General features: G+C 40.1%; 1 protein-coding gene across 2 annotated transcripts in view; it reads left to right on the top strand.

The window, feature by feature from the left end:
- The first annotated feature begins 11,903 nt into the window (after nt 1-11,903).
- Nucleotides 11,904-23,319, top strand: part of LOC117989806 (visual system homeobox 2-like) — a 153,565-nt gene continuing 142,149 nt past the window's right edge. For both annotated transcript variants that reach the window (XM_069503877.1, XM_034977218.2), the window contains exon 1: nt 11,904-12,579. In XM_069503877.1, coding sequence (XP_069359978.1) covers nt 12,270-12,579 — 310 coding nt within the window. In that variant the 5' untranslated portion in view covers nt 11,904-12,269. The remainder of the gene's footprint in view (nt 12,580-23,319) is intronic.

The raw sequence follows: 23,319 nt of genomic DNA, 5'->3' as shown, positions 1-23,319 counted from the left end.
ATCACGAAGGAAAACATCGTGACGAACAATTAACCAAAAGCTTAATTTGCTATAATCCGCTGAAACAAGTCGAATCTGTATGATGCGACATGCACCACCCGCCCTCCCACTGCTAAATATGCAGGAAAACCAGCCACTAGGCTAGCAAAACACACCACCACCACGCAGCACCACTCAAATCTCAAAACACACTCGACGAACGTTTCACATCGTGAGGAAACCTGGATCCTGGAGAGTTCTCCATAATGTTCTCAAAGGTGTGTGAAGTCTGTTAATCCGCACTTGGCCAGCTCGGTGTAGTACACTGTGAACCACACATTCTGAGAGGAGATCTGTGCTCAGTACTGGGTTGATCATGATGATGATGTTTTAAAACTAAAGTTTTCTTTTCGCCCCGACTCCACAAACGTGACGCAATTCTCGTTTTGCATTTTACGCAATTTACTTACGTTCTAAATAGATAATAGTTCCCATTCGCTAAGTGAAACGGAACGGCAGACGTAATTATCGTTTAAAACGTTTGCCATTAGAAGCCGATTGTGTTTACTTTGCCCAACGAATTATAGTCTCAACTGTCAGTACCCGATGGGTGCTTGAACTGCTTGATGCTTTGATGCGATCCTTTAATGTCCATCATCCATATCGCTCTCTGCGAGATGACATGCTCCGCCGCGTTGGAGTAAAACAAACACATTTCCTTGAAATCGCCTCCACGCTGTTCTACGAGTAAGTACTTACCTTATTTGATTCTAGATAAAATATACTGGATATATCGCATATGACTGAAATAAGTATACGCGAAATTGTATTCTATAAAGGAAGATTTTTTATGCATACCTAGATAAGTACGTGGGTCAAAAGCGCGAGTGACGCAATATAGGTATAGCCCATTTTTCGGCATGATCCTTTAGCAATTGGCATGCCGCGGCCGCCTGCAGATAGTTAATATGACGTAGGTACTTAGACATCCGTTGAGAAAGGACTTTTGAAAATTGAATCCCTAAGGGATTAAATAGACATTTGAAGTTTGTGCAGTCCACGCGGACGAAGTTGCGGGAATACTTAAGCTCGTCTGCAACAAAGCAAAAGCCTTTACTTTGAACTTACCTATCCAATTCCTAAGTGAAATCACATCGACTCCAATCACGAAACCGGCCAAGTGCGAGTCAGGCTCGCGTACTGAGGGTTCCGTACTACAATCGTATTTTATCGTCATTTTACTCGATAATTCAAAAACTATGATGCATAAAAATTTGTAAAAATCTGTTTTAGAATGCACAAGTGAAGCCCTTTCATATGATACCGTACCTGGGTCGAATATGGCCACCTTAAGGTTTCGTGTCTATTTTTTTATGTTTTTGAAGACTAGAGGGCATGTCAGAGTATTTATCTCAAAGAGTACCTACCTATTATAACTATATTAATACTGAAAAAAGTGTGAAAAACATTTAATAGTTACAGATTTTCTTTACTTTTTGTAAAAAATGGGAAAATAGCCGTATTTCCGACGGCGTAGGTTAATATGCCCATAGATAGATACCTATGGCCATATTTATTGTATGAATAATTACTGTTTTTGAAGTACTTAACTGCAGAGGCTTAGTTAAATAAAAGAAGATATCGGTTTCGATAATATTATATTTCTTATTACAGAGACAGTATCGTGGCATGACCCAAAATAAAAAGTAAAAAGTTCAGGTATCCATAATTTTATACAGTAAATATGGCCAATGCCGAATGGCCACATTTTATACAGTAAATATGGCCAATGGCGAATGGCCACATTTTATACAGTAAATATGGCCAATGGCGAATGGCCATATTTTATACAGTAAATATGGCCAGTGGCGAATGGCCATATTTTATACAGTAAATATGGCCAGTGGCGAATGGCCATATTTTATACAGTAAATATGGCCAATGGCGAATGGCCATATTTTATACAGTAAATATGGCCAATGGCGAATGGCTCGACCTCGACCATGTAAGGCCACGTTTAGTTTTAAAAATGTTGCGTTTTAGAAATAATAGTATGTGGCCATATATTTACCGCCTGGCCATATTCGACCCAGGTACCTTATATATACCTATATCAAGTGGGAAAATTGAAAATACTAATTATTTGTTATGACCACAATTTAATTTTTTTTGTGTGATGTACGTAACCTTAAATTCATAAATTGACGGTTTTCAGATGTTTCCTTTTTGTCTGCTATAAGACCTACCTGCCTGCCAAATTTCGCGATTCTATCTAGGTCAACGGTAAGTACCTACTCTGTAGGTTTCTTGACAGACAGACAGACAGACAACAAAGTGATCCTACAAGGGTTTCGTTTTTCCTTTTGAGGTACGGAACCCTAAAAACCAACCAAAGATCGACGACAATTGAACAGACTATCAATATAAAGTGACGTATTTCGGTAACAAATAATGTAGTTAGTGGTAACGGGATTACAGCGATCGGCGGGTTCCGTCGCTAACTGGGTTTGCGACCCATAAATAACACTAACTCAGATTAATGTGCGAGGGAATGTGCCGCCAATACCAATACCAATACCAATACTGGCCACGCCACACTTCGGATAAATCTGTGACGACCGTCATGGTCTAAGATAAGAGAATTTTATATCTAATGAAAGATTATTATTTTGTTCCCAAATCCCAATTTAACCGTACCTACCTACCTATTAGCCTATTTTTCTGCTCTATTTTCCTTTGATTTTACGTCACCATAGCCTAATATTTGACCTATTAACGTCGATTCAGGATCAATTTATAATGACTATGATCAAACCGAGAGTTCCCTCATTCTAGTTCACTCTGGTTTTGTGAATGAATACCCAATAAATATTCATTTCTTAGCGCAGTTTTTGTACAACTTTAAAAAAATAAGTGTGAAATCAGGGTCCCGTTGGCACTATTCTGGTACGGAACCCTAAAAAGCAGTTGGAAAGAGGTGGATGCGGCCCACCAAGAGCAGAAGTTATGGCGTGCTAGAAAACAGGTCTTAGTTCTGATAGACTGCTATAGACTAGGTATAGAAGAGTTTAAATCATGTGATTAGTCTAAAAGGAAAACACAAAAGTGGCTGTGCCATACGGACGGACAGACAGACAGACAGACATGACAAATCTATAAGGGTTCCGTTTTTTATCATTTGGCTACGGAACCCCAAAAACCGGTCAAGTGCGAGTTGACTTCGCACAGGAAGAGTTCCGTACCTCGTACAAAAGAATACCTAACACCTTTTAATTTTTTAATTTTCATTTCGGCAATTTTAATTTTTTTAGTAGGTAAGTAGGTCTGTACCTATTTGTTGTTAGGAGCGGCAATAAAAATACACATTATGTGAAAAGTTCAGGTTTCTACATAGGTACCTATAGGTACACGTATAGACCGACAGAACGAACAGCGGAGTCTTAGCGGGTTCCGTTGGCACCTTTAAAACTAACTTCCGACTGTTTATTGCTCATTTTATGATTTTTTTAGGGTTCCGCACCTCAAAAGGAAAAAAGGAACCCTTATAGGATCACTTTGTTGTCTGTCTGTCTGTTTGTCTGTCAAGAAACCTACAGGGTACTTCCCGTTGACCTAGAATCATGAAATTTGGCAGGTAGGTAGATCTTATAGCTGACATTTGGGGAAAAATCTGAAAACCGTGAATTTAGGGTTAGATCACACAAAAAAAATTAAATTGTGGTCATGAACTAATCATTAGTATTTTCAACTTTCGAAGTGAGTGACTATATCAAGTGGGGTATCATATGAAAGGTCTTCACCTGTACTTACATTCTAAAACAGATTTTTTTATGCATCATAGTTTTTGAATTATCGTGCAAAATGTCGAAAAAATACGACTGTAGTACGGAACCCTCATTGCGCGAGCCTGACTCGCACTTGGCCGGTTTTTTGTTAACAAAAGAGTAACGAGTAAACTGGTGGTAGCTCGTAATATCTAGTCAGAGTGTCTGTGAGGCGTGAGGCGTGAGGCTCTCAAGACGACAGTGGCTGTCAAGAGTGAGGGATCAAAGCGCGGAGGAGAAAAAATGGCATTCTTTGGAGCTCGTCAGTGGCGCTTTTATGTCGCTGTGCATACGCGGGGCATTGTTGTATACCTACCCGGGACCATCGCTTACCTAGAGAGAGAGCCAGCGCGTTACAGACCTTCGTTATTTTATAAAGCTAACAATTTCTCTGCGTACCTATTGTCCCCAACACAGGCTGATTCCCGGGGCGCCTTCTTGACTTCCTACAAGTACTTTTCTTTCTGCTTCCTTGCCTCCACCTGGTCACTCTGCCCAACCTGGGGCAGACGTCACAGATACGGGAGATTTCCGTCGCCGTTCGTGGCTCTGTCTCCAGTTTCCCACATCCTCTCCTGTCATTGCGTATCTGTTTCATCTTCGCTCTCGCTCCTCCTCCTCCTCCTCCTCGCTCCCTTCCTCCTCGTCTTCCTTCTCTCCACGTTCCGCGTTTCGGCCCATATAACAGCGAGGTTGGTGGGCCCATGAGGGGTGGTAGGTTGTCCCCAGCACAGGGAGGAACGATCAGCGACTATGAAGTTTGGATCATGGTGGCTTTGGGAGATAACGGGTAATAAAGGTGTAATAAAATCTTACGTCAAAGTATAAAGTTTTTTTTTTTTTTATTTGTCTAGATATTTTCCAAATGCTGTGTACACATTTTATAGATACATTAATTAGCCTGTGTTTGTTTATAAGTGTCGTAGTTTGTGTTAAATTAATGTATTGTGTGTGCTCATAATAAATAAATAAAATAATAAAATAAAGTCTACTTATTTTTATTTAGGTAGGTATATTTTCTTCGGAATAGGTAGTAGGTACCTACCTATTAGAAATCACGTCATGCATTGCCAGACACTTAGTATCGTAGCATCCCCCCGCCAGACACTCTTGAACTAAATAATTTAAGGTAACATTTTATAGTCGTTGATCGTGCCTCCCTGTGTCGACAGGAAGGGACGATACACAGATTTCAGCTTTTATAAAATAACGAAGGTCTGGCACGCGCTGGCTCTTAGTCCATTACAGTGTTCTAGGCAGCTCTAATATGTAGGTACAGTTGCCACCTTATTGCGGTTGATAATGCGGCAAAAACTGTGTAGAGCATACAGTGACTTGTGCTTCTTGCCGTCTGTCCGTCCGTCTGTCCGTCTGTGTCTACGCTTTGATGTTCTTAAACTACGTAAAGGAGTTTAAAGAGATGTTCATCAATAGTTATAGTGATTCAAGAGGAAGCTTTTAGGTATAGATTAGACGTAATAATATGACACCTAGGTATATTTGTTCTAAGTAGATGTCGGAAGAAATCAAACTGGCTGGGAGCTATTATCGAAAATGCTGTCTTCTTTTGAAAAATAACAAAAATAGCTTATGCCCGCGACTTCGTCCTCATGGGATACACAAATTTCAAACCCCTAGTTCACCCCCTTAGGGGATGATTTTTCAAAAATCCTTTCTTAACGGATGCTTAAGTACGTCATAATAGCTATCTGCATGCCAAATTTCAGTCTGATCCGTCCATAAGTTTGAGCTGTGCGTTGATAGATCAGTCAGTCAGTCACCTTTTCCTTTTATATATTTAGATACCCACATGACACCACATTCGTATCTATGTAGGTATACCTGCGTTGCACCCGTGCGAAGCCGGGTCGGGTCGCTAGTGTAAAATATAACTAAATTTCTCCACGACGTATGAAAATGAAAATGAAAATCTTTTTTATTCGTATAAACTTTTACAAGTGCTTACGAATAGTCGGATGCATCTACCACTGGTTCGGAATGCCTTTCCTGACGAGAAGAACCAGCAAGAAACTCGGCGGTTGCTCTTTTCAAATATTTGATATAGGTACAAATAATAAAGGTATATCTACTTTCACTATACAGGGATTTGTATTTATATTTGTATTCGTTGGCCACCATAATGTTGAGGGTACAGACGACAGACGACAGACGACAGAGAGGAAGGCAGGAGGCTCACGTTACCGAGCCTTCAATGCGCAATGGCCGGCCTGCGCCCGCGCCGCTTGTGTGCTGCTTTGTGCACAAACACACACGAGGTACACTCTACCACACCGAGCCACACCGAGCGAACACAGTTCACACGAAAGTTTTTTTGTGCAGAAATGTTGTTTTGCTCTTACAGTTTGTAAACATAAGAATCTCTGTCACATTTTGCTATGATACCATTGGGTATTGGAAGACTAATAATGGTCAGATCATTATCATTTTAAAATACCTAGCCTACTTACCTATACCTACCTACTTATTTTTAGTTTTTAAAAACTTTATTTCCAAAAACTGAAATTTTCATGTTAGTAAATCTACGGCATTTTTAGAATAGAATATGTTTTTATTCAAGTAGACTTTTTACAAGCGCTTTCGAATCGTCGCGTCGGGTAGTTTTAATTTACTTACCACTGGTTTGAAATTGTGAAGTCCTACTAGCGGCCGCCGCGCGCCTTGACAAAAACATAAATCCTCTTTGTTCTCTATCGCGTAGGAACTTCCAAAAAGTCTGCTTTAAGTAATCCTTATCTACCTAGCTTATAAAAGGGAACCTCTGTGCATTCAGCGTTTTGGAGCTAAGGGGTCCTGACTAGGGGGTTAATGGTCAGTGAATGAGGAATTCTCTTTTTAGTTAATTTTAGTAAACTTTTTGCGTTTAAACTATCGTAAAGTAGGGACTAAGTAAGTTTAATACTAAATAAGCAGATACCTTTTAGGTAGGCACCTAACTACCTACTATAAAATAAGTAAGTATAGGTAGTTTACCAAAGGTTGTGCCATTAGGTGAAATCAATCACCAAATACCTACCTAGGTATATAGGTTTTATATCCAAACAAAAAGCTCTGAAATCCAACACATAATATACCACTACTTTTAGCTAATTTTTAGTCAAACTTTAGATTGATGTAAAGTCATCGTGTAGGTACTTATAGAGGTTTTGTGATAAACCTGAGTGAAACAATAAGTTGATTGTGACTAGCAGATTTTTTTTTTTAAAAAGATATTAACCATATTAAATGACTGATATTCCCCTTTCCTCTCCAATTAAGCGTCAGGCTTGTGCTAGGAGTAGGTGCGACAATAGTGCAACGGGCGGGATTTGAACTTGTCGACCTTTCGGTTTTCAGTCCAAGTTTCTATTGTATTGCCAAAAACATTGCAGTTTAGAATAGTCGTAGCAAAAAAGTTGGGTACGTAATACCTACCTACTTATAGGATCAAACTAGAAACTAACTGAGAACCATGATCTTACGTAGGTACTTACTCTTACGATAAGTTTTTGAAAACTTGCACGTTTTTTGGCGAGTAACTTTTTGGAGTTAGCCGTTTTTTAAAGAAAACCTACGCAAAATTTCATAGGTAGGTATACCTACTCTAAATTTTGTACTTACCTAAACTCAGCAGTAGTTTGAGTGGTACGTAGGTAAGTGGGTAGATACCTACGTGTCGTAGATATGTCTGTCAAGAGGTTTTGCCTAAGTAGGTACCTATCTCTATAATAATATTTTAGACAAATTAATGAATAAAAAAATCCAGTATCTCATTATTTCCTCTTCAGCAATGTGTTGGCATTATTTTGAATTAATGTGCAAAATCAATACTGCATCACGAAATATAGGATAGGTTATACCTACGATCTGTTTATAATTGTTCCGTTCGTGCAGACGAGAGGCGAGACGGGTGAAATTAATTAGTAGCGAGAGGCGCAAATTGCAAATCCGATAGACGCACTCGGCGCGACTTTGATCTACTAATGAGAGCCGCCAATCTCACCGCCGCGCCCGTTCACACTTCACACGCCGACAACTCTTGCCGGATCTACTTTTTATCGGATCTTATACTAAACCGCGGAATGTCTTTTCACGCCGCGTCCGGCGCGGCGGCGTCATCGGCGCCGTCCGCACCCACCACCCGTCCAACTCGCCAGCAGGGATCAACGATGAACCAGAGAGCTTGTTTGACATTTATCTTTAATTCATTGAAAGTTTTCTACGAAGAATCATTTTCATGTCACTCAGCGGAGCAGCAATGTAAAACCTACTTACGTTACCACTTACCAATATCAAATGAGCTCAGTGGCTATCATTGATGATCGTTGGGCACTGAGTTAGTGAATCAGAATGAAAGAATTTAGTGCGTACGGCCGGAACGATTTCTAGCAAAATCGGATTACCTACTAGCAAGATTTGTTTTTGTCGGATCCTACAATCGTATGCTTGCGAGCAGCTTGCAGCATCAGCATTGAAGAGTTGAATACAGAAATATAATGGGACCACCACGGCAACATACTCTGTTGATTAAAAAAATATTTTGCAAATCAGTCCAAAAACCTCGAAAAAATCGGTGCATATACTTACATAAAAAAACTGGCCGAATTGAGAACCATCTCCTGTTTTACCGACTTCCAAAAAGAAGGTGGTTCTCAATATTTTTTTTAATGTAGAATTTTTTTTCAAAATTTTTCTTTTGATCAACAAAGGATGTTTGCGTGGTGATCCCATAAAAAATTTGTGGATCCAACAACTGAATCCTGATGTTGCAGGGTTACTGCCCATCTAAGTTATCAAGATTCAGGAAGTGTTTACAGTGAATTAATGTTATAGGTACCAAGCAACAACTTCATGCTTGGACTCCAAGTCCCAACTCTTCAACCCTGATGATATGAGTACAGCACTCCTAAACTATAGTGATTCAGGAACTGCGGATGATACAATATTGTTTTTGGTGGCAAGCATAGACTACAACATTGAACTTTGGATCCCAACTCCTCAATCCTGATGCTGCAAGTTACTAAACTCCTAAGGGGGATGGGGATTCGGGTATTTCGGTTAGTTAATTTATATTTTAGGTATCAAGCAACGGCTTCAGATTACACTCCAAGTCCGAACTCCTTAAACCTGACTACTTATGCATGGAACAGCACTCCTAACCCATAAAGATTCACGAACTGTTCCTGGTGAATTAACATTGTAAATGCCTTAGCACTCAGACTTTATTATTGAATTCCAAGTCCCAACTCTTCAATCCTGATGCTTGAAGGTACTGAACTCCTAAGCCGTGTGGATTTGGAATGTTTTGCTGGTGAATATATATTTTAGGTACCAAGCAATGAGTACTTACAGGAAAAAGCTTAAAATAAAAAATAAATAAAAAAACCGACTTCCGAAACCACTACAAAGTAAAAATAACTTTTGTTTCTACACGTGTAGGTAGGTACCTATGTAAGTATAAAGTCAGGCGAGCATAATAACAGAGACTAGAAATCAAAGCATAAAGCTCGCCAGACTTTAACATAAGTAAGTAGGTAGGTACATACTTTGTAGTGGTTTTTGAAGTCGGTTTTTTTAATATTTTTTTTATTGGAAGTCAGTTAATAAAAAAGATCCTTTTTGGAAGTCGATCAAAAACAATTCCCACTAAGAATCGGATGAGCCAGTGTGAACGGGCCGTCACTAGTGCTCTCTGGCCTCAGTGTGGGGCCTCAGACGTCAAGTCCCGGGCCTCAAGCCTCAAGTCTCGGGCCTCGGGTACTTACACAACGTGTCTGCGGATTATGCAAATATGTAACTCATCGCCTACTTTGGATTATCGAGCGATTTCCTCATTATCATCTTTTTCCCATGCAAATTGCCAATAGAGTTCTGGCTCTATTGGCAAGAAAGAGGAGATAAACTAATCTACGCCTTATTGAACTATTAGAAAATTTTATTTTAATCATAATATTTATGTGAACATTATCACTACCCTTATTATAGATACGAAAGTGTGTTTGTTTGTTGGTTTGTTATATTCACTCTGCGTGAGTCACTCATACATACCGGGTGACACGATGGGATCTATTATAGTGGTCCTTATTGCAAAAAAAAAACTCCAATTATCATCATCATCATCATCATCGCGTGCCTTCTTCAAAACGAAGTTTGGAGGTCAATATGCGAAAAGCTTCTCTATTTAAAGCCGCCTCTTTCAACTTTGGGTAACTTAGCCCTGTCCACCCCCTTATATCGTCCAACCATTTGCGTCTTTGGCGACCTGGAGCCCTTTTGCCCTCAATCCTTCCTTCCAAAACTAATCTCGGAAATGAGAATTGGGCTCCTCTTTGTAAATGCCCAAAGAAAGCGATCTTCCTTCCAATTATCATAGGCCCATATATATCGCTTGCTAACATTGGGTACCTACAGCTAAGGTTTAGGACAGTCTGTCTGACAGAAAGCTGAGCGAAACACTCGATTTCCACGATGGCCAGTTTCGGCTTTCGACCTGGATTATCGACTGAGACCGCGATATTAGGCTTAGAGACTGCAATAGGTAAGTATTATACAAGGAGAAATACACCTGTGAGCTGTGTACGTCTGTTTCCTTGATCTTTCCAAAGCTTTTGATTTAGTTTCTTATACCTACTTTGGGGAAAGATGGAGGAAGCAGGCGTGCCACAGGAGTTGCTCAATGTTATGCAGTTCTGGTGCCTATGCAAATCAGGTAAATAATGTCGGGTGGGGGAGGGAGCTCTCTGATTTTTTTTTTTGTTTTATAATAAGTAGGTAGTGAAATGCAAATCCTTTTAATTTTAAAAGGTACCTACGTGCAATGCCAGTTAGTGAAACTTTCAATAAAATATTTCCTTCTCCATACTAAATTACAGTTTTGGATTATAGGTACGTACATAGATAGCTCACAACTCATAGTTAAAAAAAACTACAAAGGCTGATAAAAAATAATCAAAATAAAGAGTTTAGTTTTTAATAATGTTTGGTGTAGTGACTGTAGTGTAAACATACTTAGATTAAGAAGATCCCTAAAGTAGGAATTTGTTCAATTCAAAACTTTAAGTGTAGCAACATACCTAAGTACCTAGGTACTTACCTGCCTAGGTAGGTAGGTACTTACCTAAATTAAAATTGCCCACCTCATAGAAATATTTCGATGTGGCCACCTACCTACCTATTAGTTGGGTATTTCTCATTCTTCTACAATATTATGGTATAAATTACCTACTTGATTTTAAAAAGTATTTTTTATGCCATCAATTCAAATCATAGTATAGGCTACCTTAGACATAAAAGCTCTTGAAATTTTGCAGCGTAGGTAAATCTTAGTTCCCTACCCCTTTTGGAGTGAAATCTGGTTTGAGGTCGGTTGGTAGTGTCTTACACTGCCAATTTCAACACAGGCTGGCACATACGAGCCTTTGTGTCGCGGACTACATGGCAGGTAAAAGGTAGCTGCTGGTCAATGGTGGGACATCATACACTCGTGTGAACCCACGCACGAGGAAATTAATAGTCCCTCGCCATTCAGACGAAGACATAAGGCGGAGGACAGACTGGAGAATTGCGCGCATCCACCTGCCGCGACCGAACGCGACGGTCCGCGACTCCGGCCCTCTCGCCCCACGCGCCCGACGCTCACCCCCTCGCTCGCCACGCTCGCTCTATTCATTTCTACAATTAATCAAAATTAAATCAAACCAATCGCGCTGCACATCATTCTATATTCTACCGAAAAGTCATACAGTGGAATTTCGTTCAGCAAATCGTCGAGCAGGCGTGTCCCCCGCGAAGAAATCTGGCCAATAGAGTGCGGTAACAAAATATCCGTATTGGCTATTAGTAGGCCCCGCCCGCCCGCAATGGGGGGCTGCAGTACTCCTTCTAAAAGGCCGTATAGACCGCATCCGTGGAAGGTTTTTGCGCCGTTTTTAGCATTGCGTTGTGGTTCGCGTCTCGGTTCGAAAAGGTCGTTCGTTGTATGAGAAGGGTGGTGAATTACGATTTTTCAACGTGGAGCGCCCGGTGCCGGTGTTTCGAGGGGGGTTTTCTCGTTTTTACAAAGAAACGGGCGGCGCCGCGGGCAGATGCGCTCCTGACGCCGCGGTGAGCGCTCGTGTTGTGTTTTGCTTAAATACGCGATCTAAATAATTTTCACGATTTTCCGCCGTTTCAGAGAAAAAGAAAATTTTCTCCTTTTTAAAATTCAATGGTAACGATGTAGAAATTCAGAGGCCTAAATATTGTTGACGTTGAATTGACAGTAAACAGTAAGAAAAGTGTTAGATATTTAGAACTTTCAAATTAAACTTTAAAATAGGACAAGTGATTTTAAAAGAAATATCTATCAATAAAACAACCGCAACTAAATTGTGATATATTTTTATTCAAATATGGAGCGCAGCAAGTTATTAATATAGCAAATTCTGCAATAATATTCTTAAGTTAGAAGTACACCAGCGAGCATCAAACATGCAAGCGATGAGTGCGAACGCGAGCGCGCCGAGAGCGCCGCAGCGGTCTCCCTTCGCGATACAAGAGTTGCTGGGATTGTCCGATAACCGGGATAGTAGAGACCGGTACTTTGAAAATCGAGACGGAGACCGCTGCTTCGACGGAGTGTTGAATTTATCAGAAAGTAGAGACCACAGAACGTACACACCCCAGTTCCAACTGCCCGCATCCGTGGCCAGCCGCGTGGCGTACGCTGCGGCTTTCAACGCGCAAGCCGCCGTCGCCGCGGCGTTCCTACCGGGCCCTCCCCTCTTACACCCACCACCTGGTAAGTACACCTTTTTTCTTCACCATGGCTAAAGTTATCTACTGTACCTAGGTATAGACGACTGATATAATAGGTAACAACGAAAAGCTATCTACGTAGAAACATACAGTAGTCTTGTATTATTTAATAAGTACCTAGTGAGGTTCAATTTAAAGTCTGTGTAGAGTGGGTATTTTTGGTTTTCATTCATTTTAAGTCAATAATTAGTGAATTTTGTACTCTATATTATATAAGTAGGTAATACATGCACATAGGTAGAGCAACAATGTTAAAATATTAGTCAATAAGCTAACATAGTTTTTTTATTTGTTACACTATTTTTTCAGCCATATTAAATTTAGGCATAATAAGTTTACCCCTAAATTTTACTTCTTTATTTTGGTAATACGCATTAAATTGCATCAGAGTTATTCCAATAAGCTCGTTTTAATTGAACAGAGCACTTCAACATCCAAATAATGGCGACCAACTTTTTAATAAGCAGATAAAGAATATTAAATCACACATCGCATAAAGGTGTCTCGCGTAGTCTCGTTTGTGAAGGGGTTTGAATGAGGCGAGCTGTGGCTGCTCGGCGTGATTAATTAGCGTTTTTTCCTTATTATAATTAGCTCTGTGTGAAACAATGGGCCGCGGACAATGCGGCGGCGGCCGGGGATCGGGTTACTGCGATACGCATAACGCAACGAGTGCGGGAGTGTGATCCGAGCCTTACGATCGAATTATTCGGTTCAGATATAATTTTTTTTACTAATAGTAGGTACCTATAATATTGATCTAAAAGGTTTAATTTATTTTGTCAATTACTTAGTACCTATCTATGATCTAAGATATTTGTTATGTTTGGGGAAAAAAATCGTCCGATTTGTGGACCTAGGAGGTATAAAGTCGCATAAAAAGTGCTTTTTTTCTTGATTCCTTTGTTATTCAAAAATCATAGATGTTTGTACCTAATCTATTTAAATATGATAAGGAAAATACTTATGAATCTACTAGCTGATGCCCGTGACTTCGTACGCGTGGATTTGGGAATTTAAAATCCCGTGGGAACTATTTGATTTTCCGGGATAAAAAGTAACCTATGTCACTCTTCAGGTCTTTATCCATACCCATGCAAAAAATCACGTCAATCCGATGCACGGTTGCGACGTGATTGAAGGATAAACCAACAAACCAACAAACAAACACACTTTCGCATTTATAATAAGGGTACTGATTATAGATGCTAGGTACTTACCTACCTATAGGTACTTACAAAATGACTCTTCACGCGCCATTTTAATCTCTATACCTATTTAACTGTCATGTCTAAAGTAGGTACGGTTCTTTATAATAAGTATTTACTTGGGTACTAACCTTCGTAACTATTAGTTAAATTAATTCTGCTTACTTTGAATATCTTCCTTTGAGACAATATTGGAAAAAACGGGCCGAATTGAGAACCACCTCCTTTCTGGAAGTCGGTTAAAAATAACTTATTTTTATAGGTAGGTACCTATAGGTAGTCACGCTCAAATCTTTATTTATTTAAGAAAAACCCAAACACTAAATTAAAAATATAGACATTATTCCTAATTCATGTCCATTTACAACTAGACAAATAATAATAATTATTCTATTGACAGTAGATAGGTTCCTACCATTATCTACATTCTATTTCACCGACTGATACCTAGGTAGAGATTAACTAAATTCGTTGTCGCGTCCCGCGCGCCGACGCGGACGCGCGAACGTGCCGACGGCTTCGCGAGTTTCCGTCGAAGCAAAAAATAAAACAGTTCTTGATGAATTCCTTAATTTCTTATTGTTATTAAGAGTAAAATGTACATACCTTATTGAACATAGATAGGTAGGTACCTACCTACCTAGGTAAATGGCCTAATGTTTTTTTGCACGCAGAGTCTCAGATTTCTCCATAACATTTTCAAAGGTGCGTGAAATCTGGCAATTCGCACTTGGCGACAGATAATAGTACCTACTAACGACTTGGAGGAGAGCCGTGTTCACCGGCGAGCGGTCATGAGTTGATGACGATGATAATTTGCACATTAGATATACTTAATACACTACCTATAAGGTATAGGAACCTGCTTAACATATTTTATCAAATCTTGTGACACCTTAAAAGATTTCAACGCGCAATCTCCTGCCTGCTTCTATTCGTATAATATACTAACTGTATACCTACCTAACTACCTACCTACCTACCTAGGTAGGTAAGCACCTTGTAAGCACAAAAGTCAAAAATCAAATTATTTATTCAGAATAGGTAACATTTTACGAGTTAGGTACGACTTACGCTTACTGATGGTCAAAATTGTTAATTTGTAAGATGATATAAGTAGTTAGTTAGTGGTGCTAATTAATTACGTACCTACACTAAAGCTACACTAAAGCTACGAAACTACACCTACCGTTTTAGTTTTAATTTATAAAAATGTATTAAATTATCCAAAATCAAAATATAGCTAATCATAATCATTTATTTTGCTAGAATAATATGTAATACAGTACTTAGGTACGTGGCAGAAATTATTGTACATCGACTTTTAGAAAGTAGCGGTAGTAGTAGCTTTAGAAGGTAGCAGTGTAGAGCACTGCCTCTGTCGCTGAGACCGACAAAACGTCACGTTAGTGACGGAGACAACGCTCTACAAAGCCGAAATGTCTTTCTAAAGGTCATTATATTTTCTGCCGCGTACTAGGTACCTATATACCTGCATGTTTATTATTTACATTGACCTTAAGAATTAGGTAATTACATATTATCCGGCCAAGCATGGCTAATCAATAGAGCCACTCATAAAGTGGGTCACAAAGCCCAGTCTAACAATGCGCCAGCGCAACCGTCGCGCTGTTAGACTTAAGTATTGCATGCGCTTCTAATTAGGCCTAAATCGGGCTTTGAATCGCCTAAAATTTGAGTTAGGTCATTTGAAAATATATGATTTTAAGAAAAAATGGTGGATTAGCATGGAGATAGGGCAACGTTATTGTGTAGAGAATGTTTTTCATATTCCATGTTAGATTTTAAATTTTAATTTGGTACCTATAGATCTGACAAATATACCTAAATATATTATATGTCATATTAATATTTTGCAGGATATTAAAAAGATTAACCGGTTGAGCTTGCTGCGGGCTTCTTCTCAGCCCAGGGCGTGTTTAGAACCCTCACGTACCTACTTACTTAGTTACCTAACTATTATCACCATTATACAGTTAGAGGTTTTGTTTTGTTAATTATTACTACTTAGTACCTATGTATTGTTGTTATCTATGTACCTATTGTTGTTGTCTATACATAAAATTTACTTACTTCAGTTTTGAGATGAAATTGGTGATATGGTGTATTTTCTTGTTTTGTGCGCAATTTCGTTTTTTTTAACCGACTTCCAAAAAGGAGGTGGTTCTCAATTTGGCCCGTTTTTTTAACGTACCTATGTTCACCAATTTTTCGATGTTTACTGGACGGATTTGCAAAAGTTTTTTTTTCATCGACAGAGAATGTTTCTGTTAGGTGGTCCTATAAAAATTTCTAAGTAGATCCAACTCCTCAATCCTGATGCTGAAGAGGTACTGCCCGCCTGAGTTATCAAGATTCAGGAAGTGTTCATAGTGAATTAATGTTGTAAATAAGCAACGACTTTGTGCTTAAACTCCAAGTCCCAACCCTGATGATGAAGGGCACATCCAACTTTATAATGTGCGTTTTCAGCAATGAAGTGCTTATCACTTGCTTTAATGGTGAAGGAAAACACCGTCAGCAAATATGTGAAGTCTGCCAATCCGCACTTAGCCACTGTGGTATATCAGGGCTGAATCATTTTCATTCCGAGTGCAGACTCGTACTCGGTAGTAAGGTTGATGATGGTGATGATGACGTCCTAAGGAACACCACAGACAATACCTATTTAATTTATTAGTTTAGGTACACAGGCGACCATGACGTGTAACCGAAGACAGGTTCATAATTTGACAAATCAATTTCTATTCTAACATGGTTCCATCCAAATGAGAGCAGACAAACAAGGCCTTACATCACACGACAACAAAAGAGGCCTAAAAATATTTCCTTCAACAAAATCCATCACACAACAAAACTGAAAAGGAATCAAAGGCGAGACAAAGCGTGGCGTACAGACATACAGACGAAACCATAAAGACTTGACCACTAATGAATGTTGAGATATCAGCTAACCTATTATCAAACTGACAAATCTGTGGGGGCTTTGTGCGGGGGCCATTGTGGGGCACAAAGGGGCATTCTCCGAGGTGCGAAGTGGAGCCCCTCATGTCTTGTCTTTATGCCGTTGAAAGCGAGTTTTTGCCCCGCTCCGAAGGTGTCGCCAATTGTTTGACATGTGTTGACGACGCGACCTATTCGCGAGCCTCCTATGGACTGTGGCATTATTGTTGTTGGAGCTAGCTCGTGACGAGGGTCTTGAGTTGAGTCTGGGCTACCTGTAGGATGCTTTAGATTGAGTTATTTTTAACAATATGGCCAATTCCTAAAAGGCTGCCAACGCATATTGGCGGTTCCTCTGGTGCTGCAAATGTTCATGGGCGGCGGTAATCGCTCAACATCTTTGCGTCACAATTTAATTTTTTTGTGTGATGTAACAACCAATTCACGGTTTTCAGATTTTTCCCCAAATGTCTGCTATAAGACCTAACTACCTGCCAAATTTCATGATTCTAGGTCAACGGGAAGCACCCTGTAACTTACTTGACAGACAGACAGACAACAAAGTGATCCTATAAGGGTTCCGTTTTTCCTTTTGAGGTATGGAACCCTAAAAATTTAAAAGCAGAATTGTCCTCGAACATCTCTTTTCTATTGCGAGTATTTGCACCACCGTGCCACAGAGGTCTAGAAATGCTTGTTCTCACAATCTAGTGGCTTACAGATACAAACGTATGCGTCGCGGATTCTGCGTGGTCTTGTTTAGTGTAAATTTGTGTAGTTTAGCGTCACACACGGGGTAATTATGAATTCGGGCGTCAGCTGACGCGGCGGGTTCCGCATCGATCCGCGCGGAATGCGGCACAGTTAGTCACACATTAGCGCGGAACCCTGGCTCGCCTCTCTGTGGGGATGTGTGTACCTCTTGTATGGTGGTTAGTTAGTATTGTAACCTAGCTTACCTAGGTACAGTACCTACCTACGCGCCAGAAAGTAATGTAAGTACATCGGCTTTTAGAGTTTTGTCTCTGTCACTCATACCTACCTATATTATGACGTTTTGTCGGTCTCAACGACAGAGAAATTGCTCTACAAATCCACTATGTCCTTCTAAAGGTCGATGTTCATTACTTTCGGCCGCGTCCTGTACAGAGGTGGACGTGTACCACAAGGCTATCACTGCTCTCCATTACTTATTCTTTATTTAGAAGTTAGATATTCAATTATTAAAATTAAAAGAACTTGGAATTTTATTTTTAAATTTCTGGTCTGGTCTGATGGGAGACTTCGGCCGTGGCTAGTTACCACCCTACCGGCAAAGCCGCGGCGCCAAGTAATTTAGCGTTCCGGTACGATGCCGTGGAGAAACCAAAAAAAATCTTGACAGCAAAATAGGCTACTTGACTCATATCTAATTTCGTCCAATAAATGATTATTTATTATAGTATTTTGCTTAAGACAACGAAATATATCAATAACAATTTTTAAAAACGCAGGATGGATATTATATAAAACCAATTTTAAAAAATACAGTTTTTATTTTTATTTGAAACGCAGAAAACGCTGTCAGCCATGATGTGACGTCATTAAATATGTAAACAAAGAAATGTCATCCCTATGTCACGCGGGGACTAACGTAGTATCGATATATATAAAATTTAAAGTCCTGACTAACTTATATATCAACGCACAGCCTAAACATCTAAACAGCTGGTCCTAGATACATGAAATTTGGTGGGTGTGTTCTTTGTAGGTAAAGAGAAGGTATCCACTAGGAAAGGATTTTTTTGAAAATTCCACCCCTGAGTGGGTTAATGGGGGTTTGAAATTTATGAAGTCCACGCGGGCGAAGTCACTAGCATAAGCTAGTTTTTATATATTTCTAAAAACTCATAGTAAACGTAAAAAAATATCGTTTTCTCTTTATAAATTGAATAAGTTATTAAGTAAGACTTACAACAAACTGATCTTTGCAAAAATAAATTTGGGTTGAAGTCTTTGTCATATAGGATCCCTTTAAGCAAGTCTTCGCGTGTTACGTATATTTATTTCACTGGGCACTCTAATCCACAACTTTCCTGTGGTCTTTATCGATGCGTTTTTTACATTCTCGGATGATACAATAACGATAATTACTATATTTTTCATGTAAACTAGTATAGAAGTCATGTTTATTAAACTTTGGGAGGTTATGCTGTTGTTTACAAATGCATGACGTCAGAGCACAGATAATCTATGGCCAAACATGGCCGACAGTGTTTCACCTGTCTAAGAAAAATATATTTTTAAATTAAAGTTTTACGGTTTTTAGGGCGCAAAAAAATATAGTGTTAATTTTTTTGATCTAATAGGACAAATATTAACCATTTAAGACCAACTTAAAAAAAGTGTCAACTAGCCTATTCAATATCTTTTTTGGCCCTAGGACTCAAAACCAGGCAGTTCTAACTTGTATTATATTTGTTGTATGATGTATCGTACAACTGTAATACAATGATCAAACAATAGTGTAGTGTGTACCTCCACGCAGCGCAGTAGTCGACACTACCGACTTCGGAGAGGGTCGTGTGTTGCACATTGCACAAGCCTCACGCACACGCGCGCACTGTGTGTGTGTGCAGTTAACCCTTCCTTGTGGAACAGCGTGTGTCGGCTCGGTGCAAGTCTTGGGAACTCTACTCTACTACCTAGATACTGAATTTTTCTGGAATCATTCAAAACTTGCAACTAACTTTTTGCACGTAAGATTTCCTATCTTCTATATTCATTAGTGGTTTAGACTTCGGCCTCCTCGTCGGAGGGTCGGAGGTTCGATCCCGGGCACTTCTAATTTTTCGGAGTTATGTGCGCTTTAAGTAATTTACTATCACTAGCTTAAACGATGAAGGAAAACATCGTGAAGAAACCTGCATGCCTGCCTCCATAATGTTCTCAAATGTGTGTGAAGTCTGTCAATTCGCACTTGGCCAGCGTGGAGGACTATGGCCAAACTCTTTTCATTCTGAGAGGCGAACTGTTCTCAGTGATGAGTCAGCCACAAGTTGATAGTGATGATGATAGACCAGTAAGGGCATTGTGACTCGTGAGGCCTCAGTACATACTGCCCCCCCGATTGTGTAGGTATCAAAGTCTGGTTCTTGATTGGCTGTAAAAACCGGCCAAGTGCGAGTCGAACTCGCACACGAAGGGTTACATACTATAGTACAAGATACTTTAACATTTTTATGTGCAAACAACTGCGAGAGATAATGACAACAGCGCCATCTCTATGTGGATTTGATAGAATAAAAATTATTTATCAAATCACATAGAGATGGCGCTGGTAATTACGAACACATTATTCGTGAACACATTTATTTTTTTGTGTGTTAACCACTAATTCAAGGTTTTCAACCAATTTAATGATTCTAAAAGTAAAAAAAACCCTATAGGTTTCTTGACAGACGGACAGAACAACAAAGTGATCCCATAAGAGTTCCTTTTTTATAAATACTATCTGTCCCGGCTTACTACACGTGTGTAGTCGAACGTTAGCCCGACTAGTTTTCGAACCCATCCGGGGTCCTTTGTCAAGGGAGTCCGCCGCGCACGCGCCGCGGTTTTGACTGCGGGGACGCACGTGCCGCTGCCCGTAGAGCCCGTTATGAGGGTGGCTGGGGTGGGGGGGGAGACAGCTGCCGTTCGTCTCCCGACAGTTCCATGCTGTTCTTCATCACTGGAACCGTCACCGAAATCCAGGCACGCGGAGCTATGGTGTCCCGTCCCACGACTGATGCCCTTGTCTTAGCGTCAAAAAGCGGCTTCCACGCTGAGGGTAGCATCCATCCATTGTCACGATTGAAATTCGGGTGGCGACTAATTTCGATCGCTTCCCGTATCTTCCGCGGTACTAGAAACTTTTCCCGGGACAATACGGAAACCTTGTCGAATCGTATGTAGTGCGTCGTATGTAGTTTAAACGCTAAAATAGTTCCTTTTTTGTTTATGAGCTACGGAACCTTAAAAATTGAACATCAAATTCAACCAATTCAACCAATCAAAGTACAGAATTTGCTGACGATTTTGATTACGATGAATACAGTTTTCCTACACAATCAGGGGGCTGGTCTGTTGAGAGTGTGAATCCATAGAAAGTGTGTAGGCAGTCAAAATCGCTTCCGCTCGTAAGTAGGGCCACAAGAAGTACTTACTTGTGGAGATTCGCGTGAAGGTGTGAAACGAGTGCTCGCGATATTAGCCGCGCCGCGTACCGACTGCAGCAACATCTAGTTTACTACTGTTTTACTACAACACTGCTTATCGTTGGACTAGTGGTTACAAAAATATAGACATTCGAATTCTCAATACCTACCTACTTACTAGCCCATGGAGAGGGCTATTTTAGGAGTTTCCCTGAGGGCTGAGATCTGAAATGAGGAGATTCGCAGAAGAATCCAAGGTCACTGACAGCCCGAACCATTAGCAAGCTGAAGTGGCTAGAGGCGAAAAGTCTTAGAGTGGAGACCTCATAATATCACCAAGCGTAGTGGAGGACGCCCTCCAGCACGGTGGAGCGACGATATTTAAAAGAGGCTGGCGGGAAGTGGCTGGATGACCAGGATGGAGGACCGGTTGTGGTGGCGCTCACTAGGAAAGGTCTATGTCCAACTTTGGACGTCCACAGGCTGATGATGATGGTTATACAAGTGTTGTGTATTGTGGAATTTTAATGTTTCTACTATACCTACTTACCTTGTTCAGAGAGTCGAGCTAACATAGCGCGCTCCCAAAATGTTTAATTAGGGTTCCGTACCTCAAAAGGAGAAAAGGAACCTTTATAGGATCAGGATCAGGATTGTTGTCTGTCTGTCGTGTCTATCAAGAAAAAAAGGTGCTTCCCGTTGACCTAGAATCATGAATTTGGTAGATAGGTAGGTCTTATATCACAATTCACAAGTAAAGTAGTAAATCCGAAAACCGAGAATTTGTGGTTACATTACAAAAAATAATTAAAATTACAGCGCCATCTATATGTGATTTGATAAATTAAAATTAATTTTAATTTTTCAAATCACATATAGATGGCGCTGTTATCATTATCTTGCATTGTTGCACATGCAAATGTTAAAATATCTTGTACGATAGTACGGAACCCTTCGTGTGCGAGTCCGACTCGCACTTGGCCGGTTTTTAGCTATTGTGCTGCAATCGTGGTGAGTCGTCACTCTAGCCATCCAAGCTCGCTCCAGAAGCCAAGCAGACTCTGGTTGCCGAGGGCTTCCTAGAACTACAAGTTATTTTTATCATGTTATATAAATAAAGATAGTTATACTTAATAGAGGCTCAATGATTTCAGCAATATGAGCCTGTGCAAACATTAAAAAACTTTTTTACTCATCAGCGTATTTGAATTCCTGATCTTTGAGCTCATGAACATGTATGTTCTACCAACTCTCATAATATAGCATGACTTTGTCTGACGACCTGTCACCTGTGTACAGGCTAATTATAGTAGGGTATATCACTGGTACAGGCTAATTATAGTAGGGTATATCACTGGTACAGGCTAATTATAGTAGGGTATATCACTGGTACAGGCTAATTATAGTAGGGTATATCACTGGTACAGGCTAATTATAGTAGGGTATATCACTGGTACAGACTAATTATAGTAAGGTATATCTCTGGTACAGGCTAATTATAGTAGGGTATATCACTGGTACAGGCTAATTATAGTAGGGTATATCACTGGTACAGGCTAATTATAGTAGGGTATATCACTGGTACAGACTAATTATAGTAAGGTATATCTCTGGTACAGGCTAATTAAAATTAGACCTTAATAATTGTCAAAAACGCTCGCGTGTCATTTTTGCTGCCAGTAGGCCGCAGCGAGGGGTTCTTTTGATTGCAACTGTAGTTTTTCTAGGCGCTAGGTCCATGAATGTACAGTTTGTAGTCATTGTCGCGTTTGGACCTACCATGGTGCTAGGTGCGCCATGCCACGGGTGACGGGGGCTACCGGCTATGGGTTCTATGACAGTTACCAACATGCTGTTGACTTAACTATATACCTTGTTTCACAAACACATAGTTCGAAAACAATAGACGTCGGGTTCCAACTGCAATCCGCCCTTAGGTGGACAGACTACATTAAGACGTATGGAGCCGCTGGATTGAGGCGGCGCAAAGCCGTGTCATGTGGAAGTCTCCACAAGAGACCTATGTCCAGCTGTGGACGTTTATCAGTTGATAATGATGATGATAATGACATAGAATGATTAGATAGCTGTCAATTTGAAAAACTGTAAAATCTAGATGAGTACAGTGTAATCTGCGGCCAGTACAGCATCAGCTAGGTCTAGCCCTCGGAACACTTACATATTACGGAGCCTCGATTTGAATATCGAATAACTGTTGAATTTTAAATTCCAGCGCAGCATCCCGTCGAGTTAATCTCGTCTCGGCTCTCAGCTCCCAGCTCTCAGCTCTCAGCTGTCAGCGATCTAGCGACACTGCACTTTACTTTTATCATCTAAACGTTTTTTTACATCATGTAACTTTCATCGTCATTA

This window comes from Maniola hyperantus, chromosome 16, assembly GCF_902806685.2.
Source record: "Maniola hyperantus chromosome 16, iAphHyp1.2, whole genome shotgun sequence".
Classification (NCBI taxonomy): domain Eukaryota; kingdom Metazoa; phylum Arthropoda; class Insecta; order Lepidoptera; family Nymphalidae; genus Maniola; species Maniola hyperantus.
This window is presented reverse-complemented; position numbering and strand designations above follow the sequence as displayed.